At 42.2% G+C, this 20,196-nt stretch overlaps 3 protein-coding genes across 4 annotated transcripts in view; 2 read left to right on the top strand and 1 right to left on the bottom strand.

The window, feature by feature from the left end:
- The window catches only part of LOC119744640, a 43,555-nt gene that overhangs the window by 2,390 nt on the left and 20,969 nt on the right, over window positions 1-20,196 (bottom strand). For both annotated transcript variants that reach the window (XM_038220687.1, XM_038220688.1), the window contains exons 15-21: window positions 19,677-19,891; window positions 18,454-18,584; window positions 18,144-18,284; window positions 17,588-17,755; window positions 16,849-17,028; window positions 1,783-2,006; window positions 764-847 (exon numbers count right to left, since the gene is read on the bottom strand). In XM_038220687.1, coding sequence (XP_038076615.1) covers window positions 764-847; window positions 1,783-2,006; window positions 16,849-17,028; window positions 17,588-17,755; window positions 18,144-18,284; window positions 18,454-18,584; window positions 19,677-19,891 — 1,143 coding nt within the window. The remainder of the gene's footprint in view (window positions 1-763; window positions 848-1,782; window positions 2,007-16,848; window positions 17,029-17,587; window positions 17,756-18,143; window positions 18,285-18,453; window positions 18,585-19,676; window positions 19,892-20,196) is intronic.
- LOC119744641 (retinol dehydrogenase 7-like) lies at window positions 3,864-8,658 on the top strand. Its single transcript, XM_038220689.1, has 5 exons — window positions 3,864-4,225; window positions 6,223-6,590; window positions 6,961-7,219; window positions 7,372-7,535; window positions 8,388-8,658. The coding sequence occupies exons 2-5, from the start codon at window positions 6,266-6,268 to the stop codon at window positions 8,654-8,656; spliced, it is 1,017 nt and encodes a 338-aa protein (XP_038076617.1). The 5' UTR covers window positions 3,864-4,225; window positions 6,223-6,265; the 3' UTR covers window positions 8,657-8,658.
- Window positions 11,924-15,136, top strand: LOC119744642 (retinol dehydrogenase 7-like). The gene is made up of 4 exons (XM_038220690.1): window positions 11,924-12,363; window positions 13,059-13,317; window positions 13,902-14,065; window positions 14,541-15,136. Exons 1-4 carry the CDS (start codon window positions 12,039-12,041, stop codon window positions 14,813-14,815), a joined length of 1,023 nt encoding a protein of 340 aa, XP_038076618.1. The 5' UTR covers window positions 11,924-12,038; the 3' UTR covers window positions 14,816-15,136.

Raw genomic sequence — 20,196 nt, 5'->3', positions numbered from 1 at the left:
TCAAAAAAAGTAACCGGCGTAATTATTGTTGAAAAACATACTGGTTGAAAGATAGTAAGGGGACTAAACTCCCTGTGAAATTATCCTTTCTGGCAAACTCTCATTTTGAAGAAATCAACGAAAGAAGGCATTTCCAACGGTGCTTCTTAAGAAGCACCGTAGGAAAATTTAAATCAGTTGTTCGTTTTGTTATTCGGCGCAGCGCGCACAAGCATTGGAACGACGCACAGGCGCGCGCGGTTGCTATAATTCGTTGTATCAGTGCGCAACATCGCGTAAAGCTGCAATTCAAAACAATTCGAAACATGATTTAGCAACTTTTGATTTAAAATTGAGATCCTAGAATGCTGTTTTTCTCGGAATATGAAGCTGAAGCTGAGCTGAAACTTCATCAAGTAAGTTGTTCAGTATCCTTCATTAGATTTTGAACACTTTTGTTGCTTCAAACGAACAGAATGCACTAATTACAAATGATGGACTATAGCTTTAACTGTCACGTTGCCAGAATCATTAAAGCGGATTTGAATCCAACGTTCGAAGCAGATACTTCCATCGATTTAGTCTCGTTTTTTTCTTACAAGTAAAAAAGTATACTGACATATAAGCTGTTACAGTATACAAATAATGAATGTTTATGACTGCAATGGTAAGAATAATTTCATGAGGTGACAGATGGAATGTTCCACTCCACAGGGCGAAGCCTGCTACTTTCACTTTCTTTGTTCATCCAAGTACCAGTGTGGTCATGGGCAGAGTTACTCACACAAAGAGCTGGTGGTCCGTCAGAGCTGATCTGTACTCCTCCTTGGTGGGAGGTCTAGCGACAACCCCCTTCCAGCCATTCTCCCTGGCAGATATACAAAAAAAAAATGAACAAGTCAAATGAGTTTCAGAGTGAGACTGTGAAGAATCTAGAAGGGCTTAGTCATCTGAGAAAGGGCGAAAAATCTGTGAGGGAAGAAGTGAAGTTTTGCTCCTGTTTTAGCACATTTACTACCTGTTAATACATTGGGGGGGGGGGGGCAGCGCTCAGACAAAAAGAAAGAATTTACAAAGTAGAAGGATGGCTATGAATCTGTATTTGAGAGATGTTAACCTTAACTCCCTAGGGGGTATGCAAAATCGTATTAAAATTGGAGGATTCAGGACTGTTAGTGCTATTGTTACAGGAAAGCAGGCATAAAATTCCCTTATAGTGTGGCAGATAGAGGAAATATCTTTGAGAATTGTGCCTTTGACGATACAAGCATGGCATTTGGCACACAGTCAGAGTATGGCCTAAGAAAGACATTTGGCTATAGGGCCATCGCAGATATGTCCTTTGAACAAATAGGTAGAATAACAAGCAATTTTCACAATGTTCAAAATGGCCTTTTAAATATATTTTCAAAGGACAAATCTGCGATGGCCCTATAGCCAAATATCTTTCTCATAACATACTTTGACTGTGTGCCAAATTCCATACTTGTATCATCAAAGGCACAATCCCACCACCTATCTGCCGTATTATTAGTGAGAGAGTGCATGGGAAGAAACTGGTCTACCATGATAAGAGTTGTTTCTGTTCACAAATTTGTAAAAAAATGGTGAAGATGTCAAAGAAGTCACGGAGCAAGATGCACAAATGCAGAAAGGTGACAAAAAGTGCAAACAATTTCCTAGTTAGTTCAGAGATTCAGGTATTCAAGTTATTGTGGCCCATGGGGCCAAGTTTATGCAGCTGCTAGGCACAAACATTTCTTACCAGAAAAAAAGTGTTTATGAAAAAAAAAAAACACTTACTTTTCAAACCACTTTTGGAAGGTCTTCTGCGTGTTGGCGAGGTCGTTGGACGGATTCAGGACATAGAAGGTATCGGAGGGGTCCAGGGCGGGACTGGGGTCAGAGGCGGGGTTGGAGGAGCCACGGGACCTGAGATGGGACAGGATGAAGTACAGGCTGGGCATCCGACAGATGGGCGTGTCCCTAAGAGCGGGCGTGGTCTCCCACGGAAGCTGCTGGATTTGCTGCCGGGAGAATTTAAGGATGAGACAGTTGGATGATATTGTGAAGCATTTACAGATTAAAGCTACAGTCCATCATTTGTAATTTGTGCATTTTGTTCGTTTGAAGCAACAAGAGAGTTCAAAATCTAATGAAGGATACTGAGTAACTAACCTGATAAGTTTCAGCTAAGCTTCAGCTGTACATTCCGAGAAAAACAACATTCTTAGATCTCAATTTCAAATCAAAATTTACTGAATCATGTTTTGAATTGTTTTGAATTGCAGCTATACGCGACGTCGCGCACTGATCCGACGAATTACAACAACCGCGCGCGCGTGTGCGTCGTTCCAATACTTGTGTGCGCTGCGCTGAATAACAAAACGAACTACTAATTTAAATGTTCCTACAGTGCTTCTTAAGAATCACCGTTGGAAAGGCCTTCTTTCGTTGATTACTTCAAAATGACAGCTTCCCAGAAAGAATAACTTCACAGGGAGTTTAGTCCCCTTACTATCTTTCAACCAAGTTTGTTTTTCAACAATAATTACGCCAGTTACTTTTCGGATGGCTACAAATGATGGACTATAGCTTTAAGGAAACATAATAATATAATAATAATAATACTAATCGGCATTTAAGAACGCTCTTATTAGTAAACTAAATCACAGCGCTTACAGTATTATTATTATTACCCCTGATCACTGGGCCAATTAAACATTCCAAGTAACATCTCAGCTCCCTGGGGAGTATACAGCTGGATGTTGCCTGTTAGGCGCAAGCAAGCTTATTCAATCACAACATCTCTGCCCTCACAGGTACCCATTTACTCCTGGGTGGAGAGAAGCAATGAGTGACAAAGCGCCTTGCCCAAGGGCACACGCACCATGACCTTGGCTGGACTCCAACCCACAACCCCCAGCCTTACCCACAGACCACGAATCCAGTGCCCTTAACCACGAGGCCACAGCACTCCACATAATACCATAACATGAATTATAAAATCAACTTTCTCTGAGTGATCCCTTTTTGCTATTTCCCAGGTTTGCAGCATTGCTAATTAATTTAATAGTGACTTTGGGCATGATCCCTCGCTACCGTACATGGCATATGGGTCATTTTGTAAATTCAGGGTCCAAAGTGTGCCATTTCCCTGCTACCTTGGTACTTAGTAATGTGCCATTCAAGTATCATTAAGAATGACTTCAAACGATTGTTTGTATTTGTTGGGTAGGTAGTTTGCTATTCCTTATCACTCTTGGAGGATGACTGCATTAAGGGATGCATCCAAAATTATAAAAATCATAATGTCAGATGTAACACCGGGGACAGGGGAAAAGTGACTCCAAAATGTAGTGTGGAACCCTAAACGCATAGGGCTGGATAGCAGTTGGTAGAGCACCGGTAGTCTGGTTCCCTGACTCCATTTAAAATGAAACGGAACAATGTATAGAAGTTGGGGAATTAATTGTAAGGTCAGGGAACCAGTCTTGCTTGCTTGTACCCGTTCAAAGGTGTGTAATCGATTGCAAACAAAACCGGACTTACTAAAATATGGTCAACTGGGGCCAGTATTTAAAAAAAAAAAAAAAGGCAGTTTTTTCCAACACTGGTCGGCCGACCAGCGTTGGAAATTGATACGAAAATACCACTTTTCTTGAAAACGACAGTATACCAGGTGCCATGATTTTACAGGATGCTTTAGACAGTCATTCACTATAAACAGTTTAGCAAAGTATTTCAAAATAATTTGGTAACTTTATTTTTGGATGTTTGCAAATGTTGTATTTTCCCTTTAAATGAAGAGGTCATTAATAGTCAACAGTGTTTTGCTTAGGTGGCAGTCACTGCACTCCAGTTGCTGCATTCAAAGCCATATTCACATGCACACATTGTGTGGACCACTTAAGCTCCATGCTCACATGCACAGTCACAGACAATAGAGCTAAACTCTATAGGTCCTACCAGTACATGTAGCTTGATGCCTGCAGGACTCAGATATATTGAATTCAAAGGCACACAGGCATCCTTGCTGTATGCTCTACGGTATTGGGTTAACACATGATGCAACTGTGTGGGCACTGAAAATAGGCCTACATGTGCATGTGACTCCATAGTTCCATAGTCCCATGGTCAACAGTACTCCTAGATGTCAGTGCACCTGTACAGTGCACAAAGGGCAAATCAAAGTTTGACCATGACTACATGCAGAATGTGTTAGCTCATTCTGCTAGAGTTTTTGGTGAGTTGTTTGCTACTGGTGGCATGCAGTTGTAACTTGAGTTATAACATCTCACACCACAGACTATATGTTTTTTTGATGAGTTTGTGCAGGAACATGAACATGTAGTTTTGTAGTAGAGTCTCTAGATAATGTTGTTGTGTGCATTGTGTGTGTACAACTTAAGGCAAACAATATTTCAACAGATCAATTTCAGAATGTACATGTACATGTATATACATGTACATACATGTACAATGTAGTTTATCTCACTGAGTTAGATGTAATTCATTTGATTGTACATGTACATGTATGTATGCATCAATTGCATAAGGCCAAAAAAAAAAAGTCTCCGGTTTCTGGTATGGCGCTTGCCCAAAAAGTGGTGCGGTGACGCGGCTTTTTTTTTTTTAACCTGTTTTTTTTGCTTCAAATGTCGGCTGAGGACTGCAATTGGTGCCCGACTAAACTTACTGAAAATATATGGGAGTCCAGATAGGCCACATAACGCTTATTCTCGATCATAACCCCATCTAAAAACACGTTAAAATTGTGCAGCAGCAGGATTCCAGTCAAACCAGTGAGTTTGGCAGTTTTGAGACATCATCTTTTATTGAAAAAAAAACTTTTTCATTTTGCCGACGCGCATGGCTACGGCGACGCGCGCGCATACCAGAAACCGGAAACTTATTTTTTTTTGGCCTAAGTGTGAAAGTGCCACTTTTTTACAAACAGATCTCGACTGATTCAAAGTACAACTGTATAATCACCGCTATATAAAGAAGAAAAGGTGTAGGTGTGTGCATTGTTCCTTGCTCTATGGTGTGTGTATGCGTGTACATAGTTATCTGGTGTGTGTGAGGACACGCATGTGAAGCATCATCGAGTAACTGAGGACAGGAGTCAAATCGAGGACGACCTCGATTAGAAAACGTGTACAAAACCAATGGGAGCTGTTGCAAAAAACCCAAAAAATTGATGATGAGGAACAATACAAAATCCTCTATTTACACCACAAACAAAGCTGCGTGGGCAGCGGGCCGTCACCGTGTTATGGGGAAGTTTTTTATTGTTAGGCAAATTAGGACCTCATTATGGGGACTTTCTGCTGTCCCCACAGCGTCTTCGGTCATCCACATGGTACATTGTTCATGTACTGCTACCATGGGACAACACGTGTGTACATGGGGTGGTTAAATTTAAAAAAAAAAGGACACCCACATTTGACAGCAATTTTCACCTATTTTTAAATTTTTTTTTTAAACTGTCGATTAGAAGTTATTAAAGTACTGGCTTTTAAGCAAATGTGACGAAAAAATCGTTGTATTTGCACATTTTGTCATTGAGCTATGCTAATTTGAACATTTCATGTGCGAAACCTGTTTGTCCACGGAGGTATACATTCCCTTCGCTTGACTGAGCTCAGCTATCGGAGCTTTATTTTGAAAGGGCATGACATTTGATTGTTATGTTATGTAATGTTATGCAACAATATATTTTGGTGAGAGGGTTTATTAATTTTTATGAACTACGAAAACGTCCAATTTACATATGTACAAGAATAACCCGTGGACAAGACTGATTTTGGTGACTTATATTCAAATTAGCATTATATCACTATTGTTGCGACTTTTACTAAGCTTTTTTCACCATGCATGGTTAAAGGCCTATACTTTACTACAATGTGAAAAAATATTTAAAATAAGTTCATTAAGTAGGTGAAAATTGCTGTCAAAAGTGGGTGTCCTTTTTTTGAACCACCCTGTATAGTCCCCACTCCCCACAGCTACGAAACAAGCATGTGTGTGTTCACGAGTTGTTCCCGAGACGTCGACGGGCGGCAGAGCAGCACACCAACCCCCCTCCCAAGTGCAGCAACTCTGTGTGACACGGTTACTTTAAAACTTCAAATCCCTTTACTTGAAACTGACCTACAGGGTTTTAAAGGGTTTTACATATTGCTCTGAATATTGACCTCCCAAAAGGAGGGTTTATCAACCCATTTTGTTCTCCCTTAGGTATATCATTGACAGACTAATGCAAAGATTCCTGTGAGCAATCATGGTTTCTTGGCTGGTAATCATAGCCGCACTGGTAGCCTTCGCGGCCTTGGTCGTGTCTCTAATGGACCGAGTCTACTTGGACGTCACCGGCCGTTACGTCTTGGTCACCGGCTGCGACTCGGGTTTCGGCAACATCCTTGCTAAGTACCTCGGGCGGAAGCGCGGGTGTCATGTGATCGCGGGCTGCCTGACGCGAGCTGGTATGGAGGACGTCATGTCTGGCGCCCCCAAGGGGACCGTGACGGCCATCCAAGTTGACGTCACTGACACAAAGAGCATACTGCAGGCTCGCGAGGAAGTTGTCAGGATTGTGGCAGGAAAAGGCAAGTGTGAGCTTATTTCATGCAGCGACATGACTCCATGTTTTGAGTCTGAAACAAGCCATGATGGTCATACAACTGTCAACTACAGTCACATGCCAAACATTCCTTAAAAAATAGGCACAGTATAATTTACGGTAGTATAAGAGCCAGAAAGAGCTTTCAAATTGAAAATAGTAGATAAATCATCTGATAACTGCAGCTTTTTATATTATGGGTATGGTCTTCTCCATGCAGCGCAGCTGTCGGTAGCCACCTTGCTTCTTCAGTTAGTGCGGACAGTGAAACAGTGTGCAGACTTTATGCCGAATCTTGCCAAACAATTTCAATCAACTTCTATCTGTAACACATCTTCTCAACGTCCAAAACCCAGGTCTGTGGGGTCTCGTCAACAACGCCGGCGTGACCGGTAGCCCCGGCCCTTTTCACTGGCACAAGAAGCGTGAGATCCAGCGCATTCTGGACGTCAACCTGATGGGGACCATCGAAGTCACCAACGTCTTTTTCCCGCTGATACGCCAGGGGCGGGGACGCATCGTCAACGTGTCCAGCGCAACGGCCTTGCTGCCGATGAGGGCCGGGGGATACTCCATTTCCAAGATAGGGGTGGAAGCTTTCTCAGACACGATGCGGTTAGTAGTATAGTGAATATCCTCCTACTCCCCTCACCTCTACCCCCTGTGTAACTCCCCTCTCCCTCAGAAATTACAAAAGGGAAAAAAATCCTCAAGGAGCTTCGTAATTCTTGAAAATTTGTGTGTGTATTTTTTTTTTTGGCACACAGCATGAGTTCCAAAGCATTTGGTGTGACGGTCCACATACTAGAGCCGGGCCACTTCAAGACAAACCTCACGTCTGTGGACGGAATGTTAGCCTCGGCTGAGAGAATATGGAAGAGGCTACCACCGCAGGAGAGAGATATCTATGGCCAAGAGTACTTCGATGCAAGTAAGTTCAAGCATGGAGCTATAGATAATAAACACTAGAAAAATTCTGTCTATTGAAGTAATTTATGTATTTTACTTCAGTCTAAAAATCAAAATATTGTGAAAAGGCAATTTTTGGCTGTAGCAATGTGTATTAAAAACCTACACCAGTAACCTTCTATTCACGTCTGCTCATATACCCCACAATCACAGTGGTACTCTGGGAAATGTTGTAGAATAATGCCAAAATTTGTAAGTACGTACCTGACAACTAATAATAGGGTACTGTGACTCATGATCAGAGGGTCAGGGGTGCAAAATATTTTCAACTGGCCATATTTTGTGTCCTTGGGCAAGCCACTTTACCCAACGTAGGACCATAAAGGGACACAGGTATTAGCTGGACAGTAACATGTGACATGTGTGAAGGAATGGCATCTGATCAAGGGGGAATGGAAATATTTTCAGTCCTCTCATGGCTGCAAATGAACACCAAGCTGATGAGCCATATTGATGGAGACTGACTTTACATTTACTTAAGAAACCACATAATCCCAATTACAAACAAAAGTGATTATTTGGTGCAAGGATCCAATCAATTATGTTAGGTTTTTGTATGCAGCATTTTATGTTGGTTCACGAAACATGATTTGTGCACTAGTAAATGTTAGTTTCCAGTGTTTTGATATTCCAGAGAAAATTTTTTATTTTGTAAAACAGTTTTAAAACTTTCTCAGTACTCTGTGAATATTTAACCCCTTTTTAAACTTTTAGATTTCGTATACATGTACATATACCTGGCAACTTTGTTGTCATCCTTTTAACTGATAGACTTTTTTGGACCCCACACTTCTTTGTTTTTTTTTAAATCCAGTGAAGGAAAAAACGATACACCATCTGGAGAAATCGTCGCCGAAGTTGCATCTGGTCACCGACGCCATGGAGCACGCCCTCTGCGCATGCTGGCCATGGCGGCGCTACTTGCCGGGGAATGACGTCAAGCTTCTATACAAGCCCCTCTCCATGATACCGGCCGGGGTGACCGATTTCATCCTGGGGTTGTTAGGGAAACTTCCCGTGGCCCAGCCTAGGCCCACCGCAACAGTGACTTTTGCAACGGACAGTAATGATGATAAATCATAAAGTCCCTGAATGTCTTCCAACATATTAAGCTGATTTCATGAGATATCTAACACTGGTGTATCTAACATCATCCATGTGTATGATTTATGCAACAAATTTGTTACGCAGCTATAATAGACTTACAATCAATTTCACAAAACTTGATGTAGCTTCAAAATGTTTTAAATAATCTAAACATCTTGGGCCAAGTTCGGGCAAGGACCATTAGTCGACTAGTGGTTGATTTGTGACGTACCTTACCCCTGCGCACTGATAGCAAAGTGCGAACGTCTCTAGTCAAACGCTGGTCAAAAATGCATCGCAAAACTTCTGGATCCTGGCTCTCTGCTAGCGTTATGAATGCGAGCGGCTATTGGTTACCAGCGAAGCAACCAACCCCAGTAGGCTGGTTCCAAATAGTCGACTAGCGTAGTCAACCATCGTCGACTAGACAGAGTTTGGGCAAACGTTATTGAATAACCATTGGTCAGCTAGAGTCCTTGCGCGAACTTGGCCCAAGTTGATGATAATAACAACTTTTACTACAGCTGACTTCGTGTACGGTTTCGACTCAATACAGTCATTGTATCCCCTCTGCTTACCGGAATAATGCAGCAACTCACTAAATTCCGAGGCAATTCACTTACTTCAAAAACAAAGCTGTGAGTTTCTTGAATCAACCTTGATTAGTTGAGCAATGACAGGATCCACAATGATCACGATTTAGTCAGTGAAATACTCCATTATCTTTAGCTACGCCATACACTGTAACTTAACCCCAACCACGCTCAATTCAACAAAATTCTGTATCATTTAAATGAACCTTGAGAGTTTGGGCTTATTAAAAAAACAAAATAGTTCAGCTTCCGATTACATGGCATTTCAAAATAGGGTAGGTAGGTAGGGATTTTTTTTTTGAAATTTTTATTGGTGTACGATCATATGGCGTCTACGTGTAGTCAAGGGTAAAAGGTAGAAATTGATGGTTTTGGACGTTTCTTTCCTCATTTTTCCAATAAAAAAATTAGGGTAGGGGCCGTCAGAATAGGCTAGGTAGAGAAACTGGAAGCAGAACTATTTTTTTTGGGAGGGCCTTATTAAAAAACAAACTCATGTATTAAAATTTGAATTAAAAATGTTAGGGTGGACTGGGGCGAGTTTCACACTTTTTAATTGACCATAAATAAAATTCTTTAAATAAAACACGCTTTTTATCCACAGCACAGTAATGAGTCTGTTGTTAATTTTGTGGTTTAATTGCGGGAACATTTCCTGCATCCTTTGCCCCATATGCGTCTACATGTATGTCGACTCCAATTACCAACTTGAATAATCTGCGCCCGATGTGCACAAGGCATTGAGTTGCTACCAAAATTAGATGGAGCACTCTGATTGGTCAAAAATCAGGAGGATACGAATATTTATCTTACACCGTCTCGGCGCGGTGCAGTGCGACATTCCCACGGGTGTCATATTTCACTTACATTCGTGGACTTGCGCGGTGAATGCCTCGATCACCATGCAACACAGCCTGAAACAAATTAATTGCTCGTGAGGTCGAAAGCTTTTTCCTGTGTCCTACGGACTTCATGCACCATTATTTATTCGAAAAACGAGATTTGGACATTAATTTTTTCTGTTTTAACACTTAGTGTAATATTTCAACGAAAATTGTTCGAAAAAGAGAGAGAACAAAAAAGAAGTGTGCATTGATCCAGCGTGCTGCGAACTGTAACCCCACTTTAATAATGGCTGCTTTCCCAACGATGCAGCCGGGTTATCATTGGCCCTCTCTATGGAAACGTAATGCATATATGCATTTCGCTGGACGCATAAATGAATAATAACCATCCAAGTTAGTCAAGTCGTTGGACATGTCGGATCGATGGTGGATGTAAACATGATACACAAGTACAGCGCTAGCGAGCGCCGTGCTAGTAAATAATAGGGGCCTCGTCGGGCAAAGCACGACTGTCCATTAACGACTTGTCCTAAAGTCTGTGCATGCATAGACTAAGATACGTTGAATTCAATGGCACACAGGGTTCAATAGTTGGTATCACATGGGCACTGAAAATACTTGTGACTTTGAAGTTCCATAGTCCACTGTACTCCCAGATATCTTTTGTCAGTGTACTAGGTACACAAGGGCAAAGCAAACTTTTGACATACACTGTGATTTGATGTGCATATCTCTTTATCGGCAAACCTTTTGTACTGGCTGAATGTACACAACGAGAGTTGCTGGTTCTGTGGTCTATTCAAACCAAGACCACCTATACGCAAATGTGTTGGTGTTGACTCTGCTAGACTTTTCGGTGAGTTGTCTGTTACCACTGGCACAGGTTATTACGTTGTACTTGAATTATAACATCTCAAGCCTATATTTTTTGGACGAGTTTGTGCTGGTAACTGTATACATGTAGTTTTATACGCTAGATAATGCTAGCTGTTCGGTGTGTCATGAGGACACGTCATCGCATGCATTGGGTTAAACATTCCTCACTTAACACCAGTGTTGTAGTTGAGACCGAATAGTCTGAGACCGAATTTTGACCTTCAATCGCTTGTAATTTGATACCTGATGACGCCATGATTGCGTCAGAATTTTTTTTACACAGTTAATGCTAGGTTTTATCGTCATCCCTTTAGAAATGCATATTACAGGTTACTACTTAGTAGTATTTTGTAGCATTGGGTGCGGTTAGGGTTAACAGTTTGCAAGGAAGTTTTGTGTGTTTTAATTTGAGGGTTCTGTCTGCATTTGAATTGACCTAACTTTGACCTTCCCGTAACCCCGGAAGGAAAGGTCAAGCGACTTCTCGTTCATGACAACAAATATTTATCAAGGTATGGTCTATCAGATTGCAAAGTATGAAGATGATTGAACATTTTGTTCAAGAGTTATGAGTGAAAGAAGTTTGTCCCTTTTTGAACAAAAATCGCTTGTATTTTGAGATCTGATGATGTCATCATGACGTCAGAGTAATATGCACCAGTTGGGATCACTGTCGATATATGTTCAAAGTTTATATAAAGTTACAAGTTTCTACTATAAAATGTTTAGGAGAAACCTGCAGAGAATTATTGTCCAGACAAAAAGAAAGATTAATTTGTACCACTTTAAAAAGGTGATCGGGTCGTATGCAGCCAGATTTAGTCACACTTCACTGCTGTACACAGTGCTGTTTTTGTGTGCAGTGACTCTGTGTGACACAGTTACTCTAACACTTCATATCCCTTCAGCTGAAACTGACCCGCAGGCTTTTTAAAGGGTTTTACATACTGCTCTGAATACTGACCTCCCAAAAAGAGGTTTTATCTACATGTACATGTACCCATTATTTTCCTACTTTAGGTGAATATCATTTACAGACAAACGCGAAGATTCCTGTGAGCAATCATGGTTTCTTGGCTGGTAATCATAGCCGCGCTGGTAGCCTTCACGGCCTTGGTCGTGACCCTAATGGACCGAGTCTACTTGGGCGTCGCCGGCTGTTATGTCTTGGTCACCGGCTGCGACTCTGGCTTCGGCAACATCCTCGCTAAGTACCTTGGGCCGAAGCGCGGGTGTCATGTGATCGCGTGCTGCCTGACGCGAGCCGGCATGGAGGACGTCATGTCTGGCGCCCCCAAGGGGACCGTGACGGCCATCCAGATGGACGTCACCGACACGAAAAGCATACTGCAGGCTCGCGAGGAAGTCGTCAGGATTGTGGCAGGAAAAGGCAAGTGTGAGCTTATCTCATGCAGTGACATGACTCCATGTTTTGAGTCTGAAACAAGCCAGGATGGCCATACCACTTGCTAATTGTTGTCAACTACAGTCAACTGCCAAACATTCCTTAAAAAAAAAAACAATTTAAAGCAATGGTTACAGTCATAACGGTTATGGTGTTTGACCCATGTGCCATGGGTTCAAACCCCGAGAGATGGGGAACATAGTGCTTGTGTCCTTGCATCCTTTGGCAAGACACTTTACTACAATTGTCTCTCTCTCTCCACCCAGGAGTATAAAAGGGTACCTGTGAGGGTAGAGACCAGATTGCGCTGATCTTGGCTGCAGAAAAGTGGTCTTGTGGCCCGTTGGACAGGGATAATTATTGTGAAGTGCTTTGAGACCTACTTTTGATGGAAAGCGCTATAGAAGCGCCACACATTATTAGTATTATTATTAACAGGCACGCTACTGTAGTTTATGAGCCAGAAGGAGATTCCAAATTGAAAACGGGAGGCTACCCTACTCAGAACTGTAGCTATTTTATTCGAGTAATTGGTCTTCTCCATGCAATGCTGCTGTCGATGGCCACCTTGCATCTGCAGTAGTGCCGACAGTGACCCAGTGTGCAGACTGTTTGCCAAACAATTACAATCAATTCTATCTGTAACGCATCTTGGTCTCTTCTCGACATCCAATACCCAGGTCTGTGGGGTCTGGTCAACAACGCCGGCGTGACCGGTAACATCGGCCCTATTCACTGGCACAAGAAGTGTGAGATCCAGCGCATTCTGGACGTCAACCTGATGGGGACCATCGAAGTCACCAACGTCTTTTTCCCGCTGATACGCCAGGGGCGGGGACGCATCGTCAACGTGTCCAGTGCCTTGGCCTTACTGCCGGCAATGGTTGGCGGATACTCCATTTCCAAGATAGGGGTGGAAGCCTTCTCAGACACGATGCGGTTAGTAGTATACATGTAGTGAATATCCCCCTCTGCTCCCCTGACCTATGCCCCTGCGTAACACCCCTCTCCCTCGGAAATTGGAAATAAATCCTGGAGGACGCTTCGTAATTATTGAAACTTTGACCAAAGCCATCATGTGTTACCCCTTCCATTCAGAAACTGATGACCGCAAGTGCCTTCCCTGCACACTCAGTGGGCCCAACTTTCCGTTGGGGGCTATATAAACCAAGATTCTGTGTTTAGAAATGTAGAAACCCAATAGCACATTCAAGTTTGCAGCAAACCCCATATGTGTGTATTGTGACAATGATTATGAGTTTGTTTCTGCATTCAATAGGGGACGTTGAACAATAGAGGACAATATAGGGTTCCCAATATCCGAAAGTCCCCAATTTGGCTATGTGTACAAAACATATGGGAGGTCTTCCTAAAAGGTTAAAGTACAACCAAAAGAGGGACAATAGGGCGTTCCCGATTGCGGGCAAATACACACTTGTCTGTTCTACTTTCCCGAATACTGCAAATCCTCTAAAACCATCAAAATTGTTTGTTTATTTTGTTTTGGTTTTTTTAACATGCAGCACCAGTTCCAAAGCATTTGGCGTGACAGTCCACATACTAGAGCCGGGCTACTTCAAGACAAACATAACGTCAGTGGATGTAATCATGGCCTCGGCTGAGAGAATGTGGAAGAGGCTACCACCGCAGGAGAGAGATATCTACGGCCAAGAGTACTTTGATACATGTAAGCTCAGACATGGAGTTATTCGCTGTCGTAATCGTGACGTCACTCCGAGATCAACCACAGTTACTGGTTCACGTGCATTGCAACGGCCACATGAACCCCGTGGTTTTGCTAGGGCTGTTCAGAAATTTGCTTCACAATGGGCTTGATTCTTCTCTTTGAAGCGAACATCAGCCCAACTTGGTTGTAACTGGTGTGATGACAATCTGCTGAAAGGCAGTGAACCATTTTCAGGTACTAACTTGCGAAAATGTTCTGTAGAAGCAGGATGTAAAACTGCCGTCTCTAATCGTGTGTGTTAAATGTATGAGGAAGCTGTTGTCATCCGTTCCAAATACCGCAAAACCTTTGTGTGTATACACGTCATCTGACACAGATGCAGTCCATCACATATTTTGCCACCTTTGGTTTTATTCCACCAGAACTACCACACATTTGTGCATCTCACCTTTCCTTTTTTTTTTTTTTAATCCAGTGAAGGAAAAAGTGACTCTCCAACTGTTGAAGTCGTCGCCGAAGTTGCATCTGGTCACCGACGCCATGGAGCACGCCCTCTGTGCACGCTGGCCGTGGCGGCGCTACATGCCGGGGAATGACGTCAAGCTTCTACACAAACCCCTCTCTATGGTACCGGCCGCAGTGACCGATTTCATCTCGGGGTTGTTAGTGTTCAGGAAACTTCCCGTTGCCCAGCCTAGGCCCAACGTAACGGTGACTTTTGCAGCTGACAGTAATGACGATGAATCGTAAAAAGAAACATCCCCAAATACAATCCAACATGTGCAGCTGATTTCAAGAAATAGTGCATATATCTTACACCATGCGCATGATTTACGCAACAAATTTACTTACAATTTTACTTACAAATAAAAACTTACAATCGATTTCACTAAACTTGGTGCGCACTGTTTAGAATATGGTGCTGATGACATTTTGTGTGGTTGGTTCAAGAGGTCCATATCTTACTATTTTAATGTGAGGTGCACATCGCTGACCGTGTGCCTGACAACAATATACATTATAACACCTCACCTATAGATTCTGTGTCTTGATTGGCTGAGAGCGAGTCACATGGTACTTTCTATTTTTGCTATCTTCCTATGCACGGCCAAAAGTACTATACCCGTAGCAACCAAAGTACCATACCATTAGCAACCAAAGTACTATACCATTAGCAACCAAAGTACTATGCCATTAGCAACCAAAGTACTATGCCATTAGCAACCAAAGTACTATACCATTAGCAACCAAAGTACTATACCATTAGCAACCAAAGTACTATGCCATTAGCAACCAAAGTACTATACCATTAGCAACCAAAGTACTATGCCATTAGCAACCAAAGTACTATACCATTAGCAACCAAAGTACTATACCCGTAGCAACCAAAGTACTATACCCATGGCGCGGCATTTGTGTGCAAATGCATGCTGGTGTGTGCGTTGAGCGTTGCACGTAGCGCGTATTGTTCCCAAGAGAGCGTGCCACCGAGTTGGGTTCAAATATTTTGTGAAGGGGTGGTTTGGAAGAGAGTATTACATTTCCCACCAACTTTGTATTGAAACTGAAATATTTTTTGACTGTGTTCAGATTTAAATAACTTGAAATATTAAAATCAAGCAGAATCTGTGTGTGAAGTGTTATAAAACAAATATTGAATACTTTATCTCGTGGTGAAGTAAAACTAGCCTCCCTCGGTGATCCATGGAGCATTCTATTTTCTCTCGGCTTCGCCTCGGGAAAATAGAATGTCCATGGATCACCTCGGGAGGCTAGTTTTACTACACCACTCGATGCGTTCAATATTTGTATAATATAGCTTACACAATTGAAATTATTTTTCTGAGCTGCATACATCTACCATTCTTGCATTATTTCCAGTGGTTCCTCAAATACATGTATATGCACTTTCCGTTACTTCCCTGTGCGCAAAAATTGAATCTTTATGTCAATTCGTGGTGCAACCCACAAATTTCTAAGTAATATTTTACATGACTTGATTGTCTTATGATAGCCTCATTACATGGTAATAACCACATTGCATAGTTATTCAAGAAAACATTTCAGGAAAACTGCTTTTAGATGTGCAACTTTGTAGTATGAGCACTATGACCAAATGCTGCACAAAAGCTGCCTGCTGCTTTTTTAGTTTTCATTTTGTAGTTAAAAAACATAAAAAGGAGAAAGTCCAAAGCCTGAATTTTCGATTGTTTTGGGATAAGTCAGGCAGAACTGTGGGACTTTCTTTGTTATTAGCTAAAAAATTGAAGTGGATGATGTGAAATAAAGAAAGCAAAGCAATAAAAAGTGTAACCAGGCAGCAATTTCGTTAGTTTGATGGGGCTACCCTTCCCTAAAACCCCTGATTTGGGTTTTCAGTCCCTGTATGTTTGTGTGAGTCTCTTGTTCTGAGAGAGAACAATGTCACTTTCCTATTTGGGACAACCAGGAGGATAAAGGTGTTGTTGTCGAGTAGCTTTCCACCAGAACGAGTACGCCTTCATTCAAGTCCACTTTTTTTCCGATTTTTATTACACTGTATTTTTAAGAGTATAACTACAAGTCTTTTCTAATGAGTACGAGTACTTTGCCATGAGTACGAGTATGGGAAAAAGGTACTCAATTACGAGTATGAGTACGAGTACTACAACACTGCATGATAATAAAGACATAAAACAATTATTGCTCTAAATATTGCAACCAAAAAGGTGACATGAAGCAAACATACATGTATGGCTTACATCTGATGTTTTTCATTACTGAAATGTTTAAGTTGTACTTACCTTATCCAGAATCAGTATAACTGGTTCCCTGCCTGTAGCCGGCGCCAAGTCTTTAGTGAGCTGCTTGAAGGACGAAACGAGGCTGGAGTGCTCCTCGGAGCCTGGCTGGAGACCCGTCAAACAGGCGAGGGCGCTATTCAGGTGCGGTTTGCTGAGCTTGGGGAAAGACTCCAAGATGCACTGTTGTGGATACGGAACGAAGACACAAAAGTGGAATTAAAGGATGCAGAGCTTCGAATAATCACAGTAAAATTATCTCTTTGTGCAAGCAAGAGCAATACTGTGAGTCAGGTGACCAGACTGCAGGTCGTCAATAGACTGCAAGTCAGGTGACTAGACTGCAGGTTAGGTGACTAGAGTGCAAGTCTGGTGACTAGACTGCAAATCAGGTGACTACACTGCAAGTCAGGTGACTAGACTGCAAGTTAGGTGACTAGACTGCAAGTCAGGTGACATATTGGTAAGTCAGGTGACTAGACTGCCTTGTTAGGTGACTAGACTGCAAGTCAGGTAACTAGACCAAAAGTCAGTTGACTAGATAAGAAGTTAGGTGAAAAAAGTAATTTAGGTGACTAGACTGCAAGTCTGGTGACTTACAACTGCAAATGATCGAGGCAAGCAGAATACGAATGGATTATTTAGAAATGCATAAAACTCATAGGAGGATAACACACAGCTACAACGACCTCAAATGTTCTGACGTTTCTTGTCAAAACTCAGCTTTTTCTAGCCAGCCTACCTGACAGAGCTGTGAGTCCACCGTTTTCTGGCCGGCAGACTCCACCCGAGTCTTGAGTTTGTCTGCAGCCAGGGCTATGGTTCGTCGCTCTTCCTTGTTCCTCCTTTGTCCAATCAGCAGCCCCTTCCATTGTCCTAACAGAGTCTCCTCCATCGCATCCGTTAAGGCCTGTTGGTGTGTGGAGAGGAATAAACACTCAAAGCTTAAGAATGATACCAAATTCAATGGATTCCTACTTTTCTATGCAAGGTTATTTTTTTTCTGAAAGTCAATCAACTATTTATCTAACTTTATTGTAAAGGTTGACTTTATTCAATTTATTATTTTAAAAAAAATTCTCAATCACTTCTAATTTTTTTCTGAGAGAAAACTACAAGAGAACCTTGCTTTTTTGGCGTTTTTCCCAAATGCCCTGCGTTTGCCCTGACTGGAAGAAATGGAATCTCATTTTCATGGTTTTCCCTGATCTCCAGAGCAGCTGGGAAACAGAATTGTCTGTACTCTGAGACGAGGTTTACTGGGTTTGTCTTGTCTTGTAATGAGCACTGTCTAGTACCTGCATGCGTTGGTCTAGCTCCTGTCTGCAGGTCCACCAGGCCCTCTTGTCTGTCTCCTTGACGCTGAGCTTGCTCTCTGTCAGGATGCTGTCAAACTCCTCCAGGAGGCTTGCGGCCGACGGGCCTTGCCCACTGGGACTCTGTTTGCAGTGTAAAATCAAAGGCAATGGTTGATATCATGGTCTAGTTTTGCAGAGCTTCTAAGCAGAAAAAATAATACTAATGATACAAATAAAAAGGAACGCCCCAGATTCCAAACCAATTTTTTTTGGCCGGTTCTGTCATGAAAGTGTGATTTAGGTTTCTTACCATAGCTTGATTGACGATGATCGGTGTGTTACCTCTACTGAGACGGCACATGATTAACCGGTCCCCGTCCGTCAGGCTACCAGTCAGAGATGCACTGAATGAGACGGCCGACAGAATACACACTGTCCATCCTGTAAGCAGAATCGTCAATGATCAAAACAAAGAATGATACATTCTGCTGGTCCGAGAGGGCCAACCAAATGTCCTCTTATCCGACTGACTGAAAGACCGAAAGAATGTTACTTGTTGCTAGCCTGGGACCAATTTCATGGAACTGCTTAGCACAAAAATTTGCTTAGCACGAAAAAAGTCTGGCTTATGAAAGCAGATTACCAGCCAAAATACCATGTGATGTATATTGCTCGTGATTAGTATTCAGCTGTTGTTGCTTATCATGAAAATTATGTGCAGTTTTGGCTGGTAACCTGCTTTTACTTTTTTGTGCTAAGCAAATTTTTGTGCTAAGCAGCTCCGCAAAATTTGGTCCCTGGTCATAGACTGGTGAAGAGAGCCAGGCAGTGCTATCATACAGTGCTATCCCATCATATTTATAAGTCAAGGAGCTCATCTTGGAGTACTACTTTCCCAGTACTACCGACTAGTTGTGCGATGGTATATGCGTCGCACATGCGGGGCAGTTACATATACTTTTTACTTCCCTGACCAGTTGCAACATTGACCAATGAAAGAAGTGTGTTTGGGTCATAAATATGCACGAGGTGTAATGACAAGGCCCCCCCAAAAAGTTGTGTTGCCCTCACCCGACTGACCCAAAAATCCAGTAATCTCTGGTCGTTTTTTTTTTCCACTTGAAAAAAATTAAATAAACTTTACCTTTGCCATCACTGTTTCGTTGTAATGCCATAATTTTGCATTTTTATTACAAAACATACATACCTTAATGGCAGTACAGTTTCAATTTACCATATTGCGGTGTGATGTACTGCAAACATGGTATACATGTGTAAATGTACTGTACATTGTATCGCATGCATGTACATGTACACAGTATAGTTGGCGAGTGCAATACATGTTGCCTAAACATTTCGTGTACGTTGGTAGAGAAGAACTGGTAACCGACAAGTGGCCATTCTTTCCAATTACTCGTCAATTAGAAGAAAAGGTAAACCTATATGTGTACTATCTACACCCAGCCCCCCCCCCCAAATATCCCTGACCGACCTACCAACCTGATATTATTTATGTGAGGGCTTAAATCTTACCCTCCGGCAGAGCATTGATTGTCTGTTGCACCACATCAAGGTGGGTGTCCCCTGCAGGGTCCTGACTGAACGTGAACAAGGCTCTCTGGTTGACAAGATGCTTCAGGTTGCTCTTGTGTGTCCGGCCATCCTTGCTGTTACAATCCAGTGCCATCGTGGCCAGGGATTCCGCCAGGTTCTGGACGCTGTCCGCGTCAATCTCTTTCTTCAGTTTCCTGAATCGCATCGGAGACGAAAACAAAAAACTTAAAGAGGAACAGTAATAGTTCAGCAATATATGTGTGTCTGAAAAGGGGTTGAAAGATTATTCACAAGAAAAATCTAGTTTTGCTTCTTAATGCTTTAAAAACAAACCTACACACTCATTTCAGGAAGACCTATGACAATGAAGAAATAAAACACCGTTTGTACTGGCAGAATTCAAACCTGGGTCGTAGGGATGAAAGGCGCGGAAAGTACCACTGCGCCAACGTGGATTTTCTCTCTATTTACATCAATAAATGCGATTGTGAGGGTTTGC

Source organism: Patiria miniata, unplaced genomic scaffold (genome assembly GCF_015706575.1).
Source record: "Patiria miniata isolate m_02_andy unplaced genomic scaffold, ASM1570657v1 HiC_scaffold_7, whole genome shotgun sequence".
NCBI classification, from domain to species: Eukaryota; Metazoa; Echinodermata; class Asteroidea; order Valvatida; family Asterinidae; genus Patiria; species Patiria miniata.
Note: the sequence above shows the minus strand (reverse complement) of the source record. Positions and strands in the feature narration are given on the sequence as shown.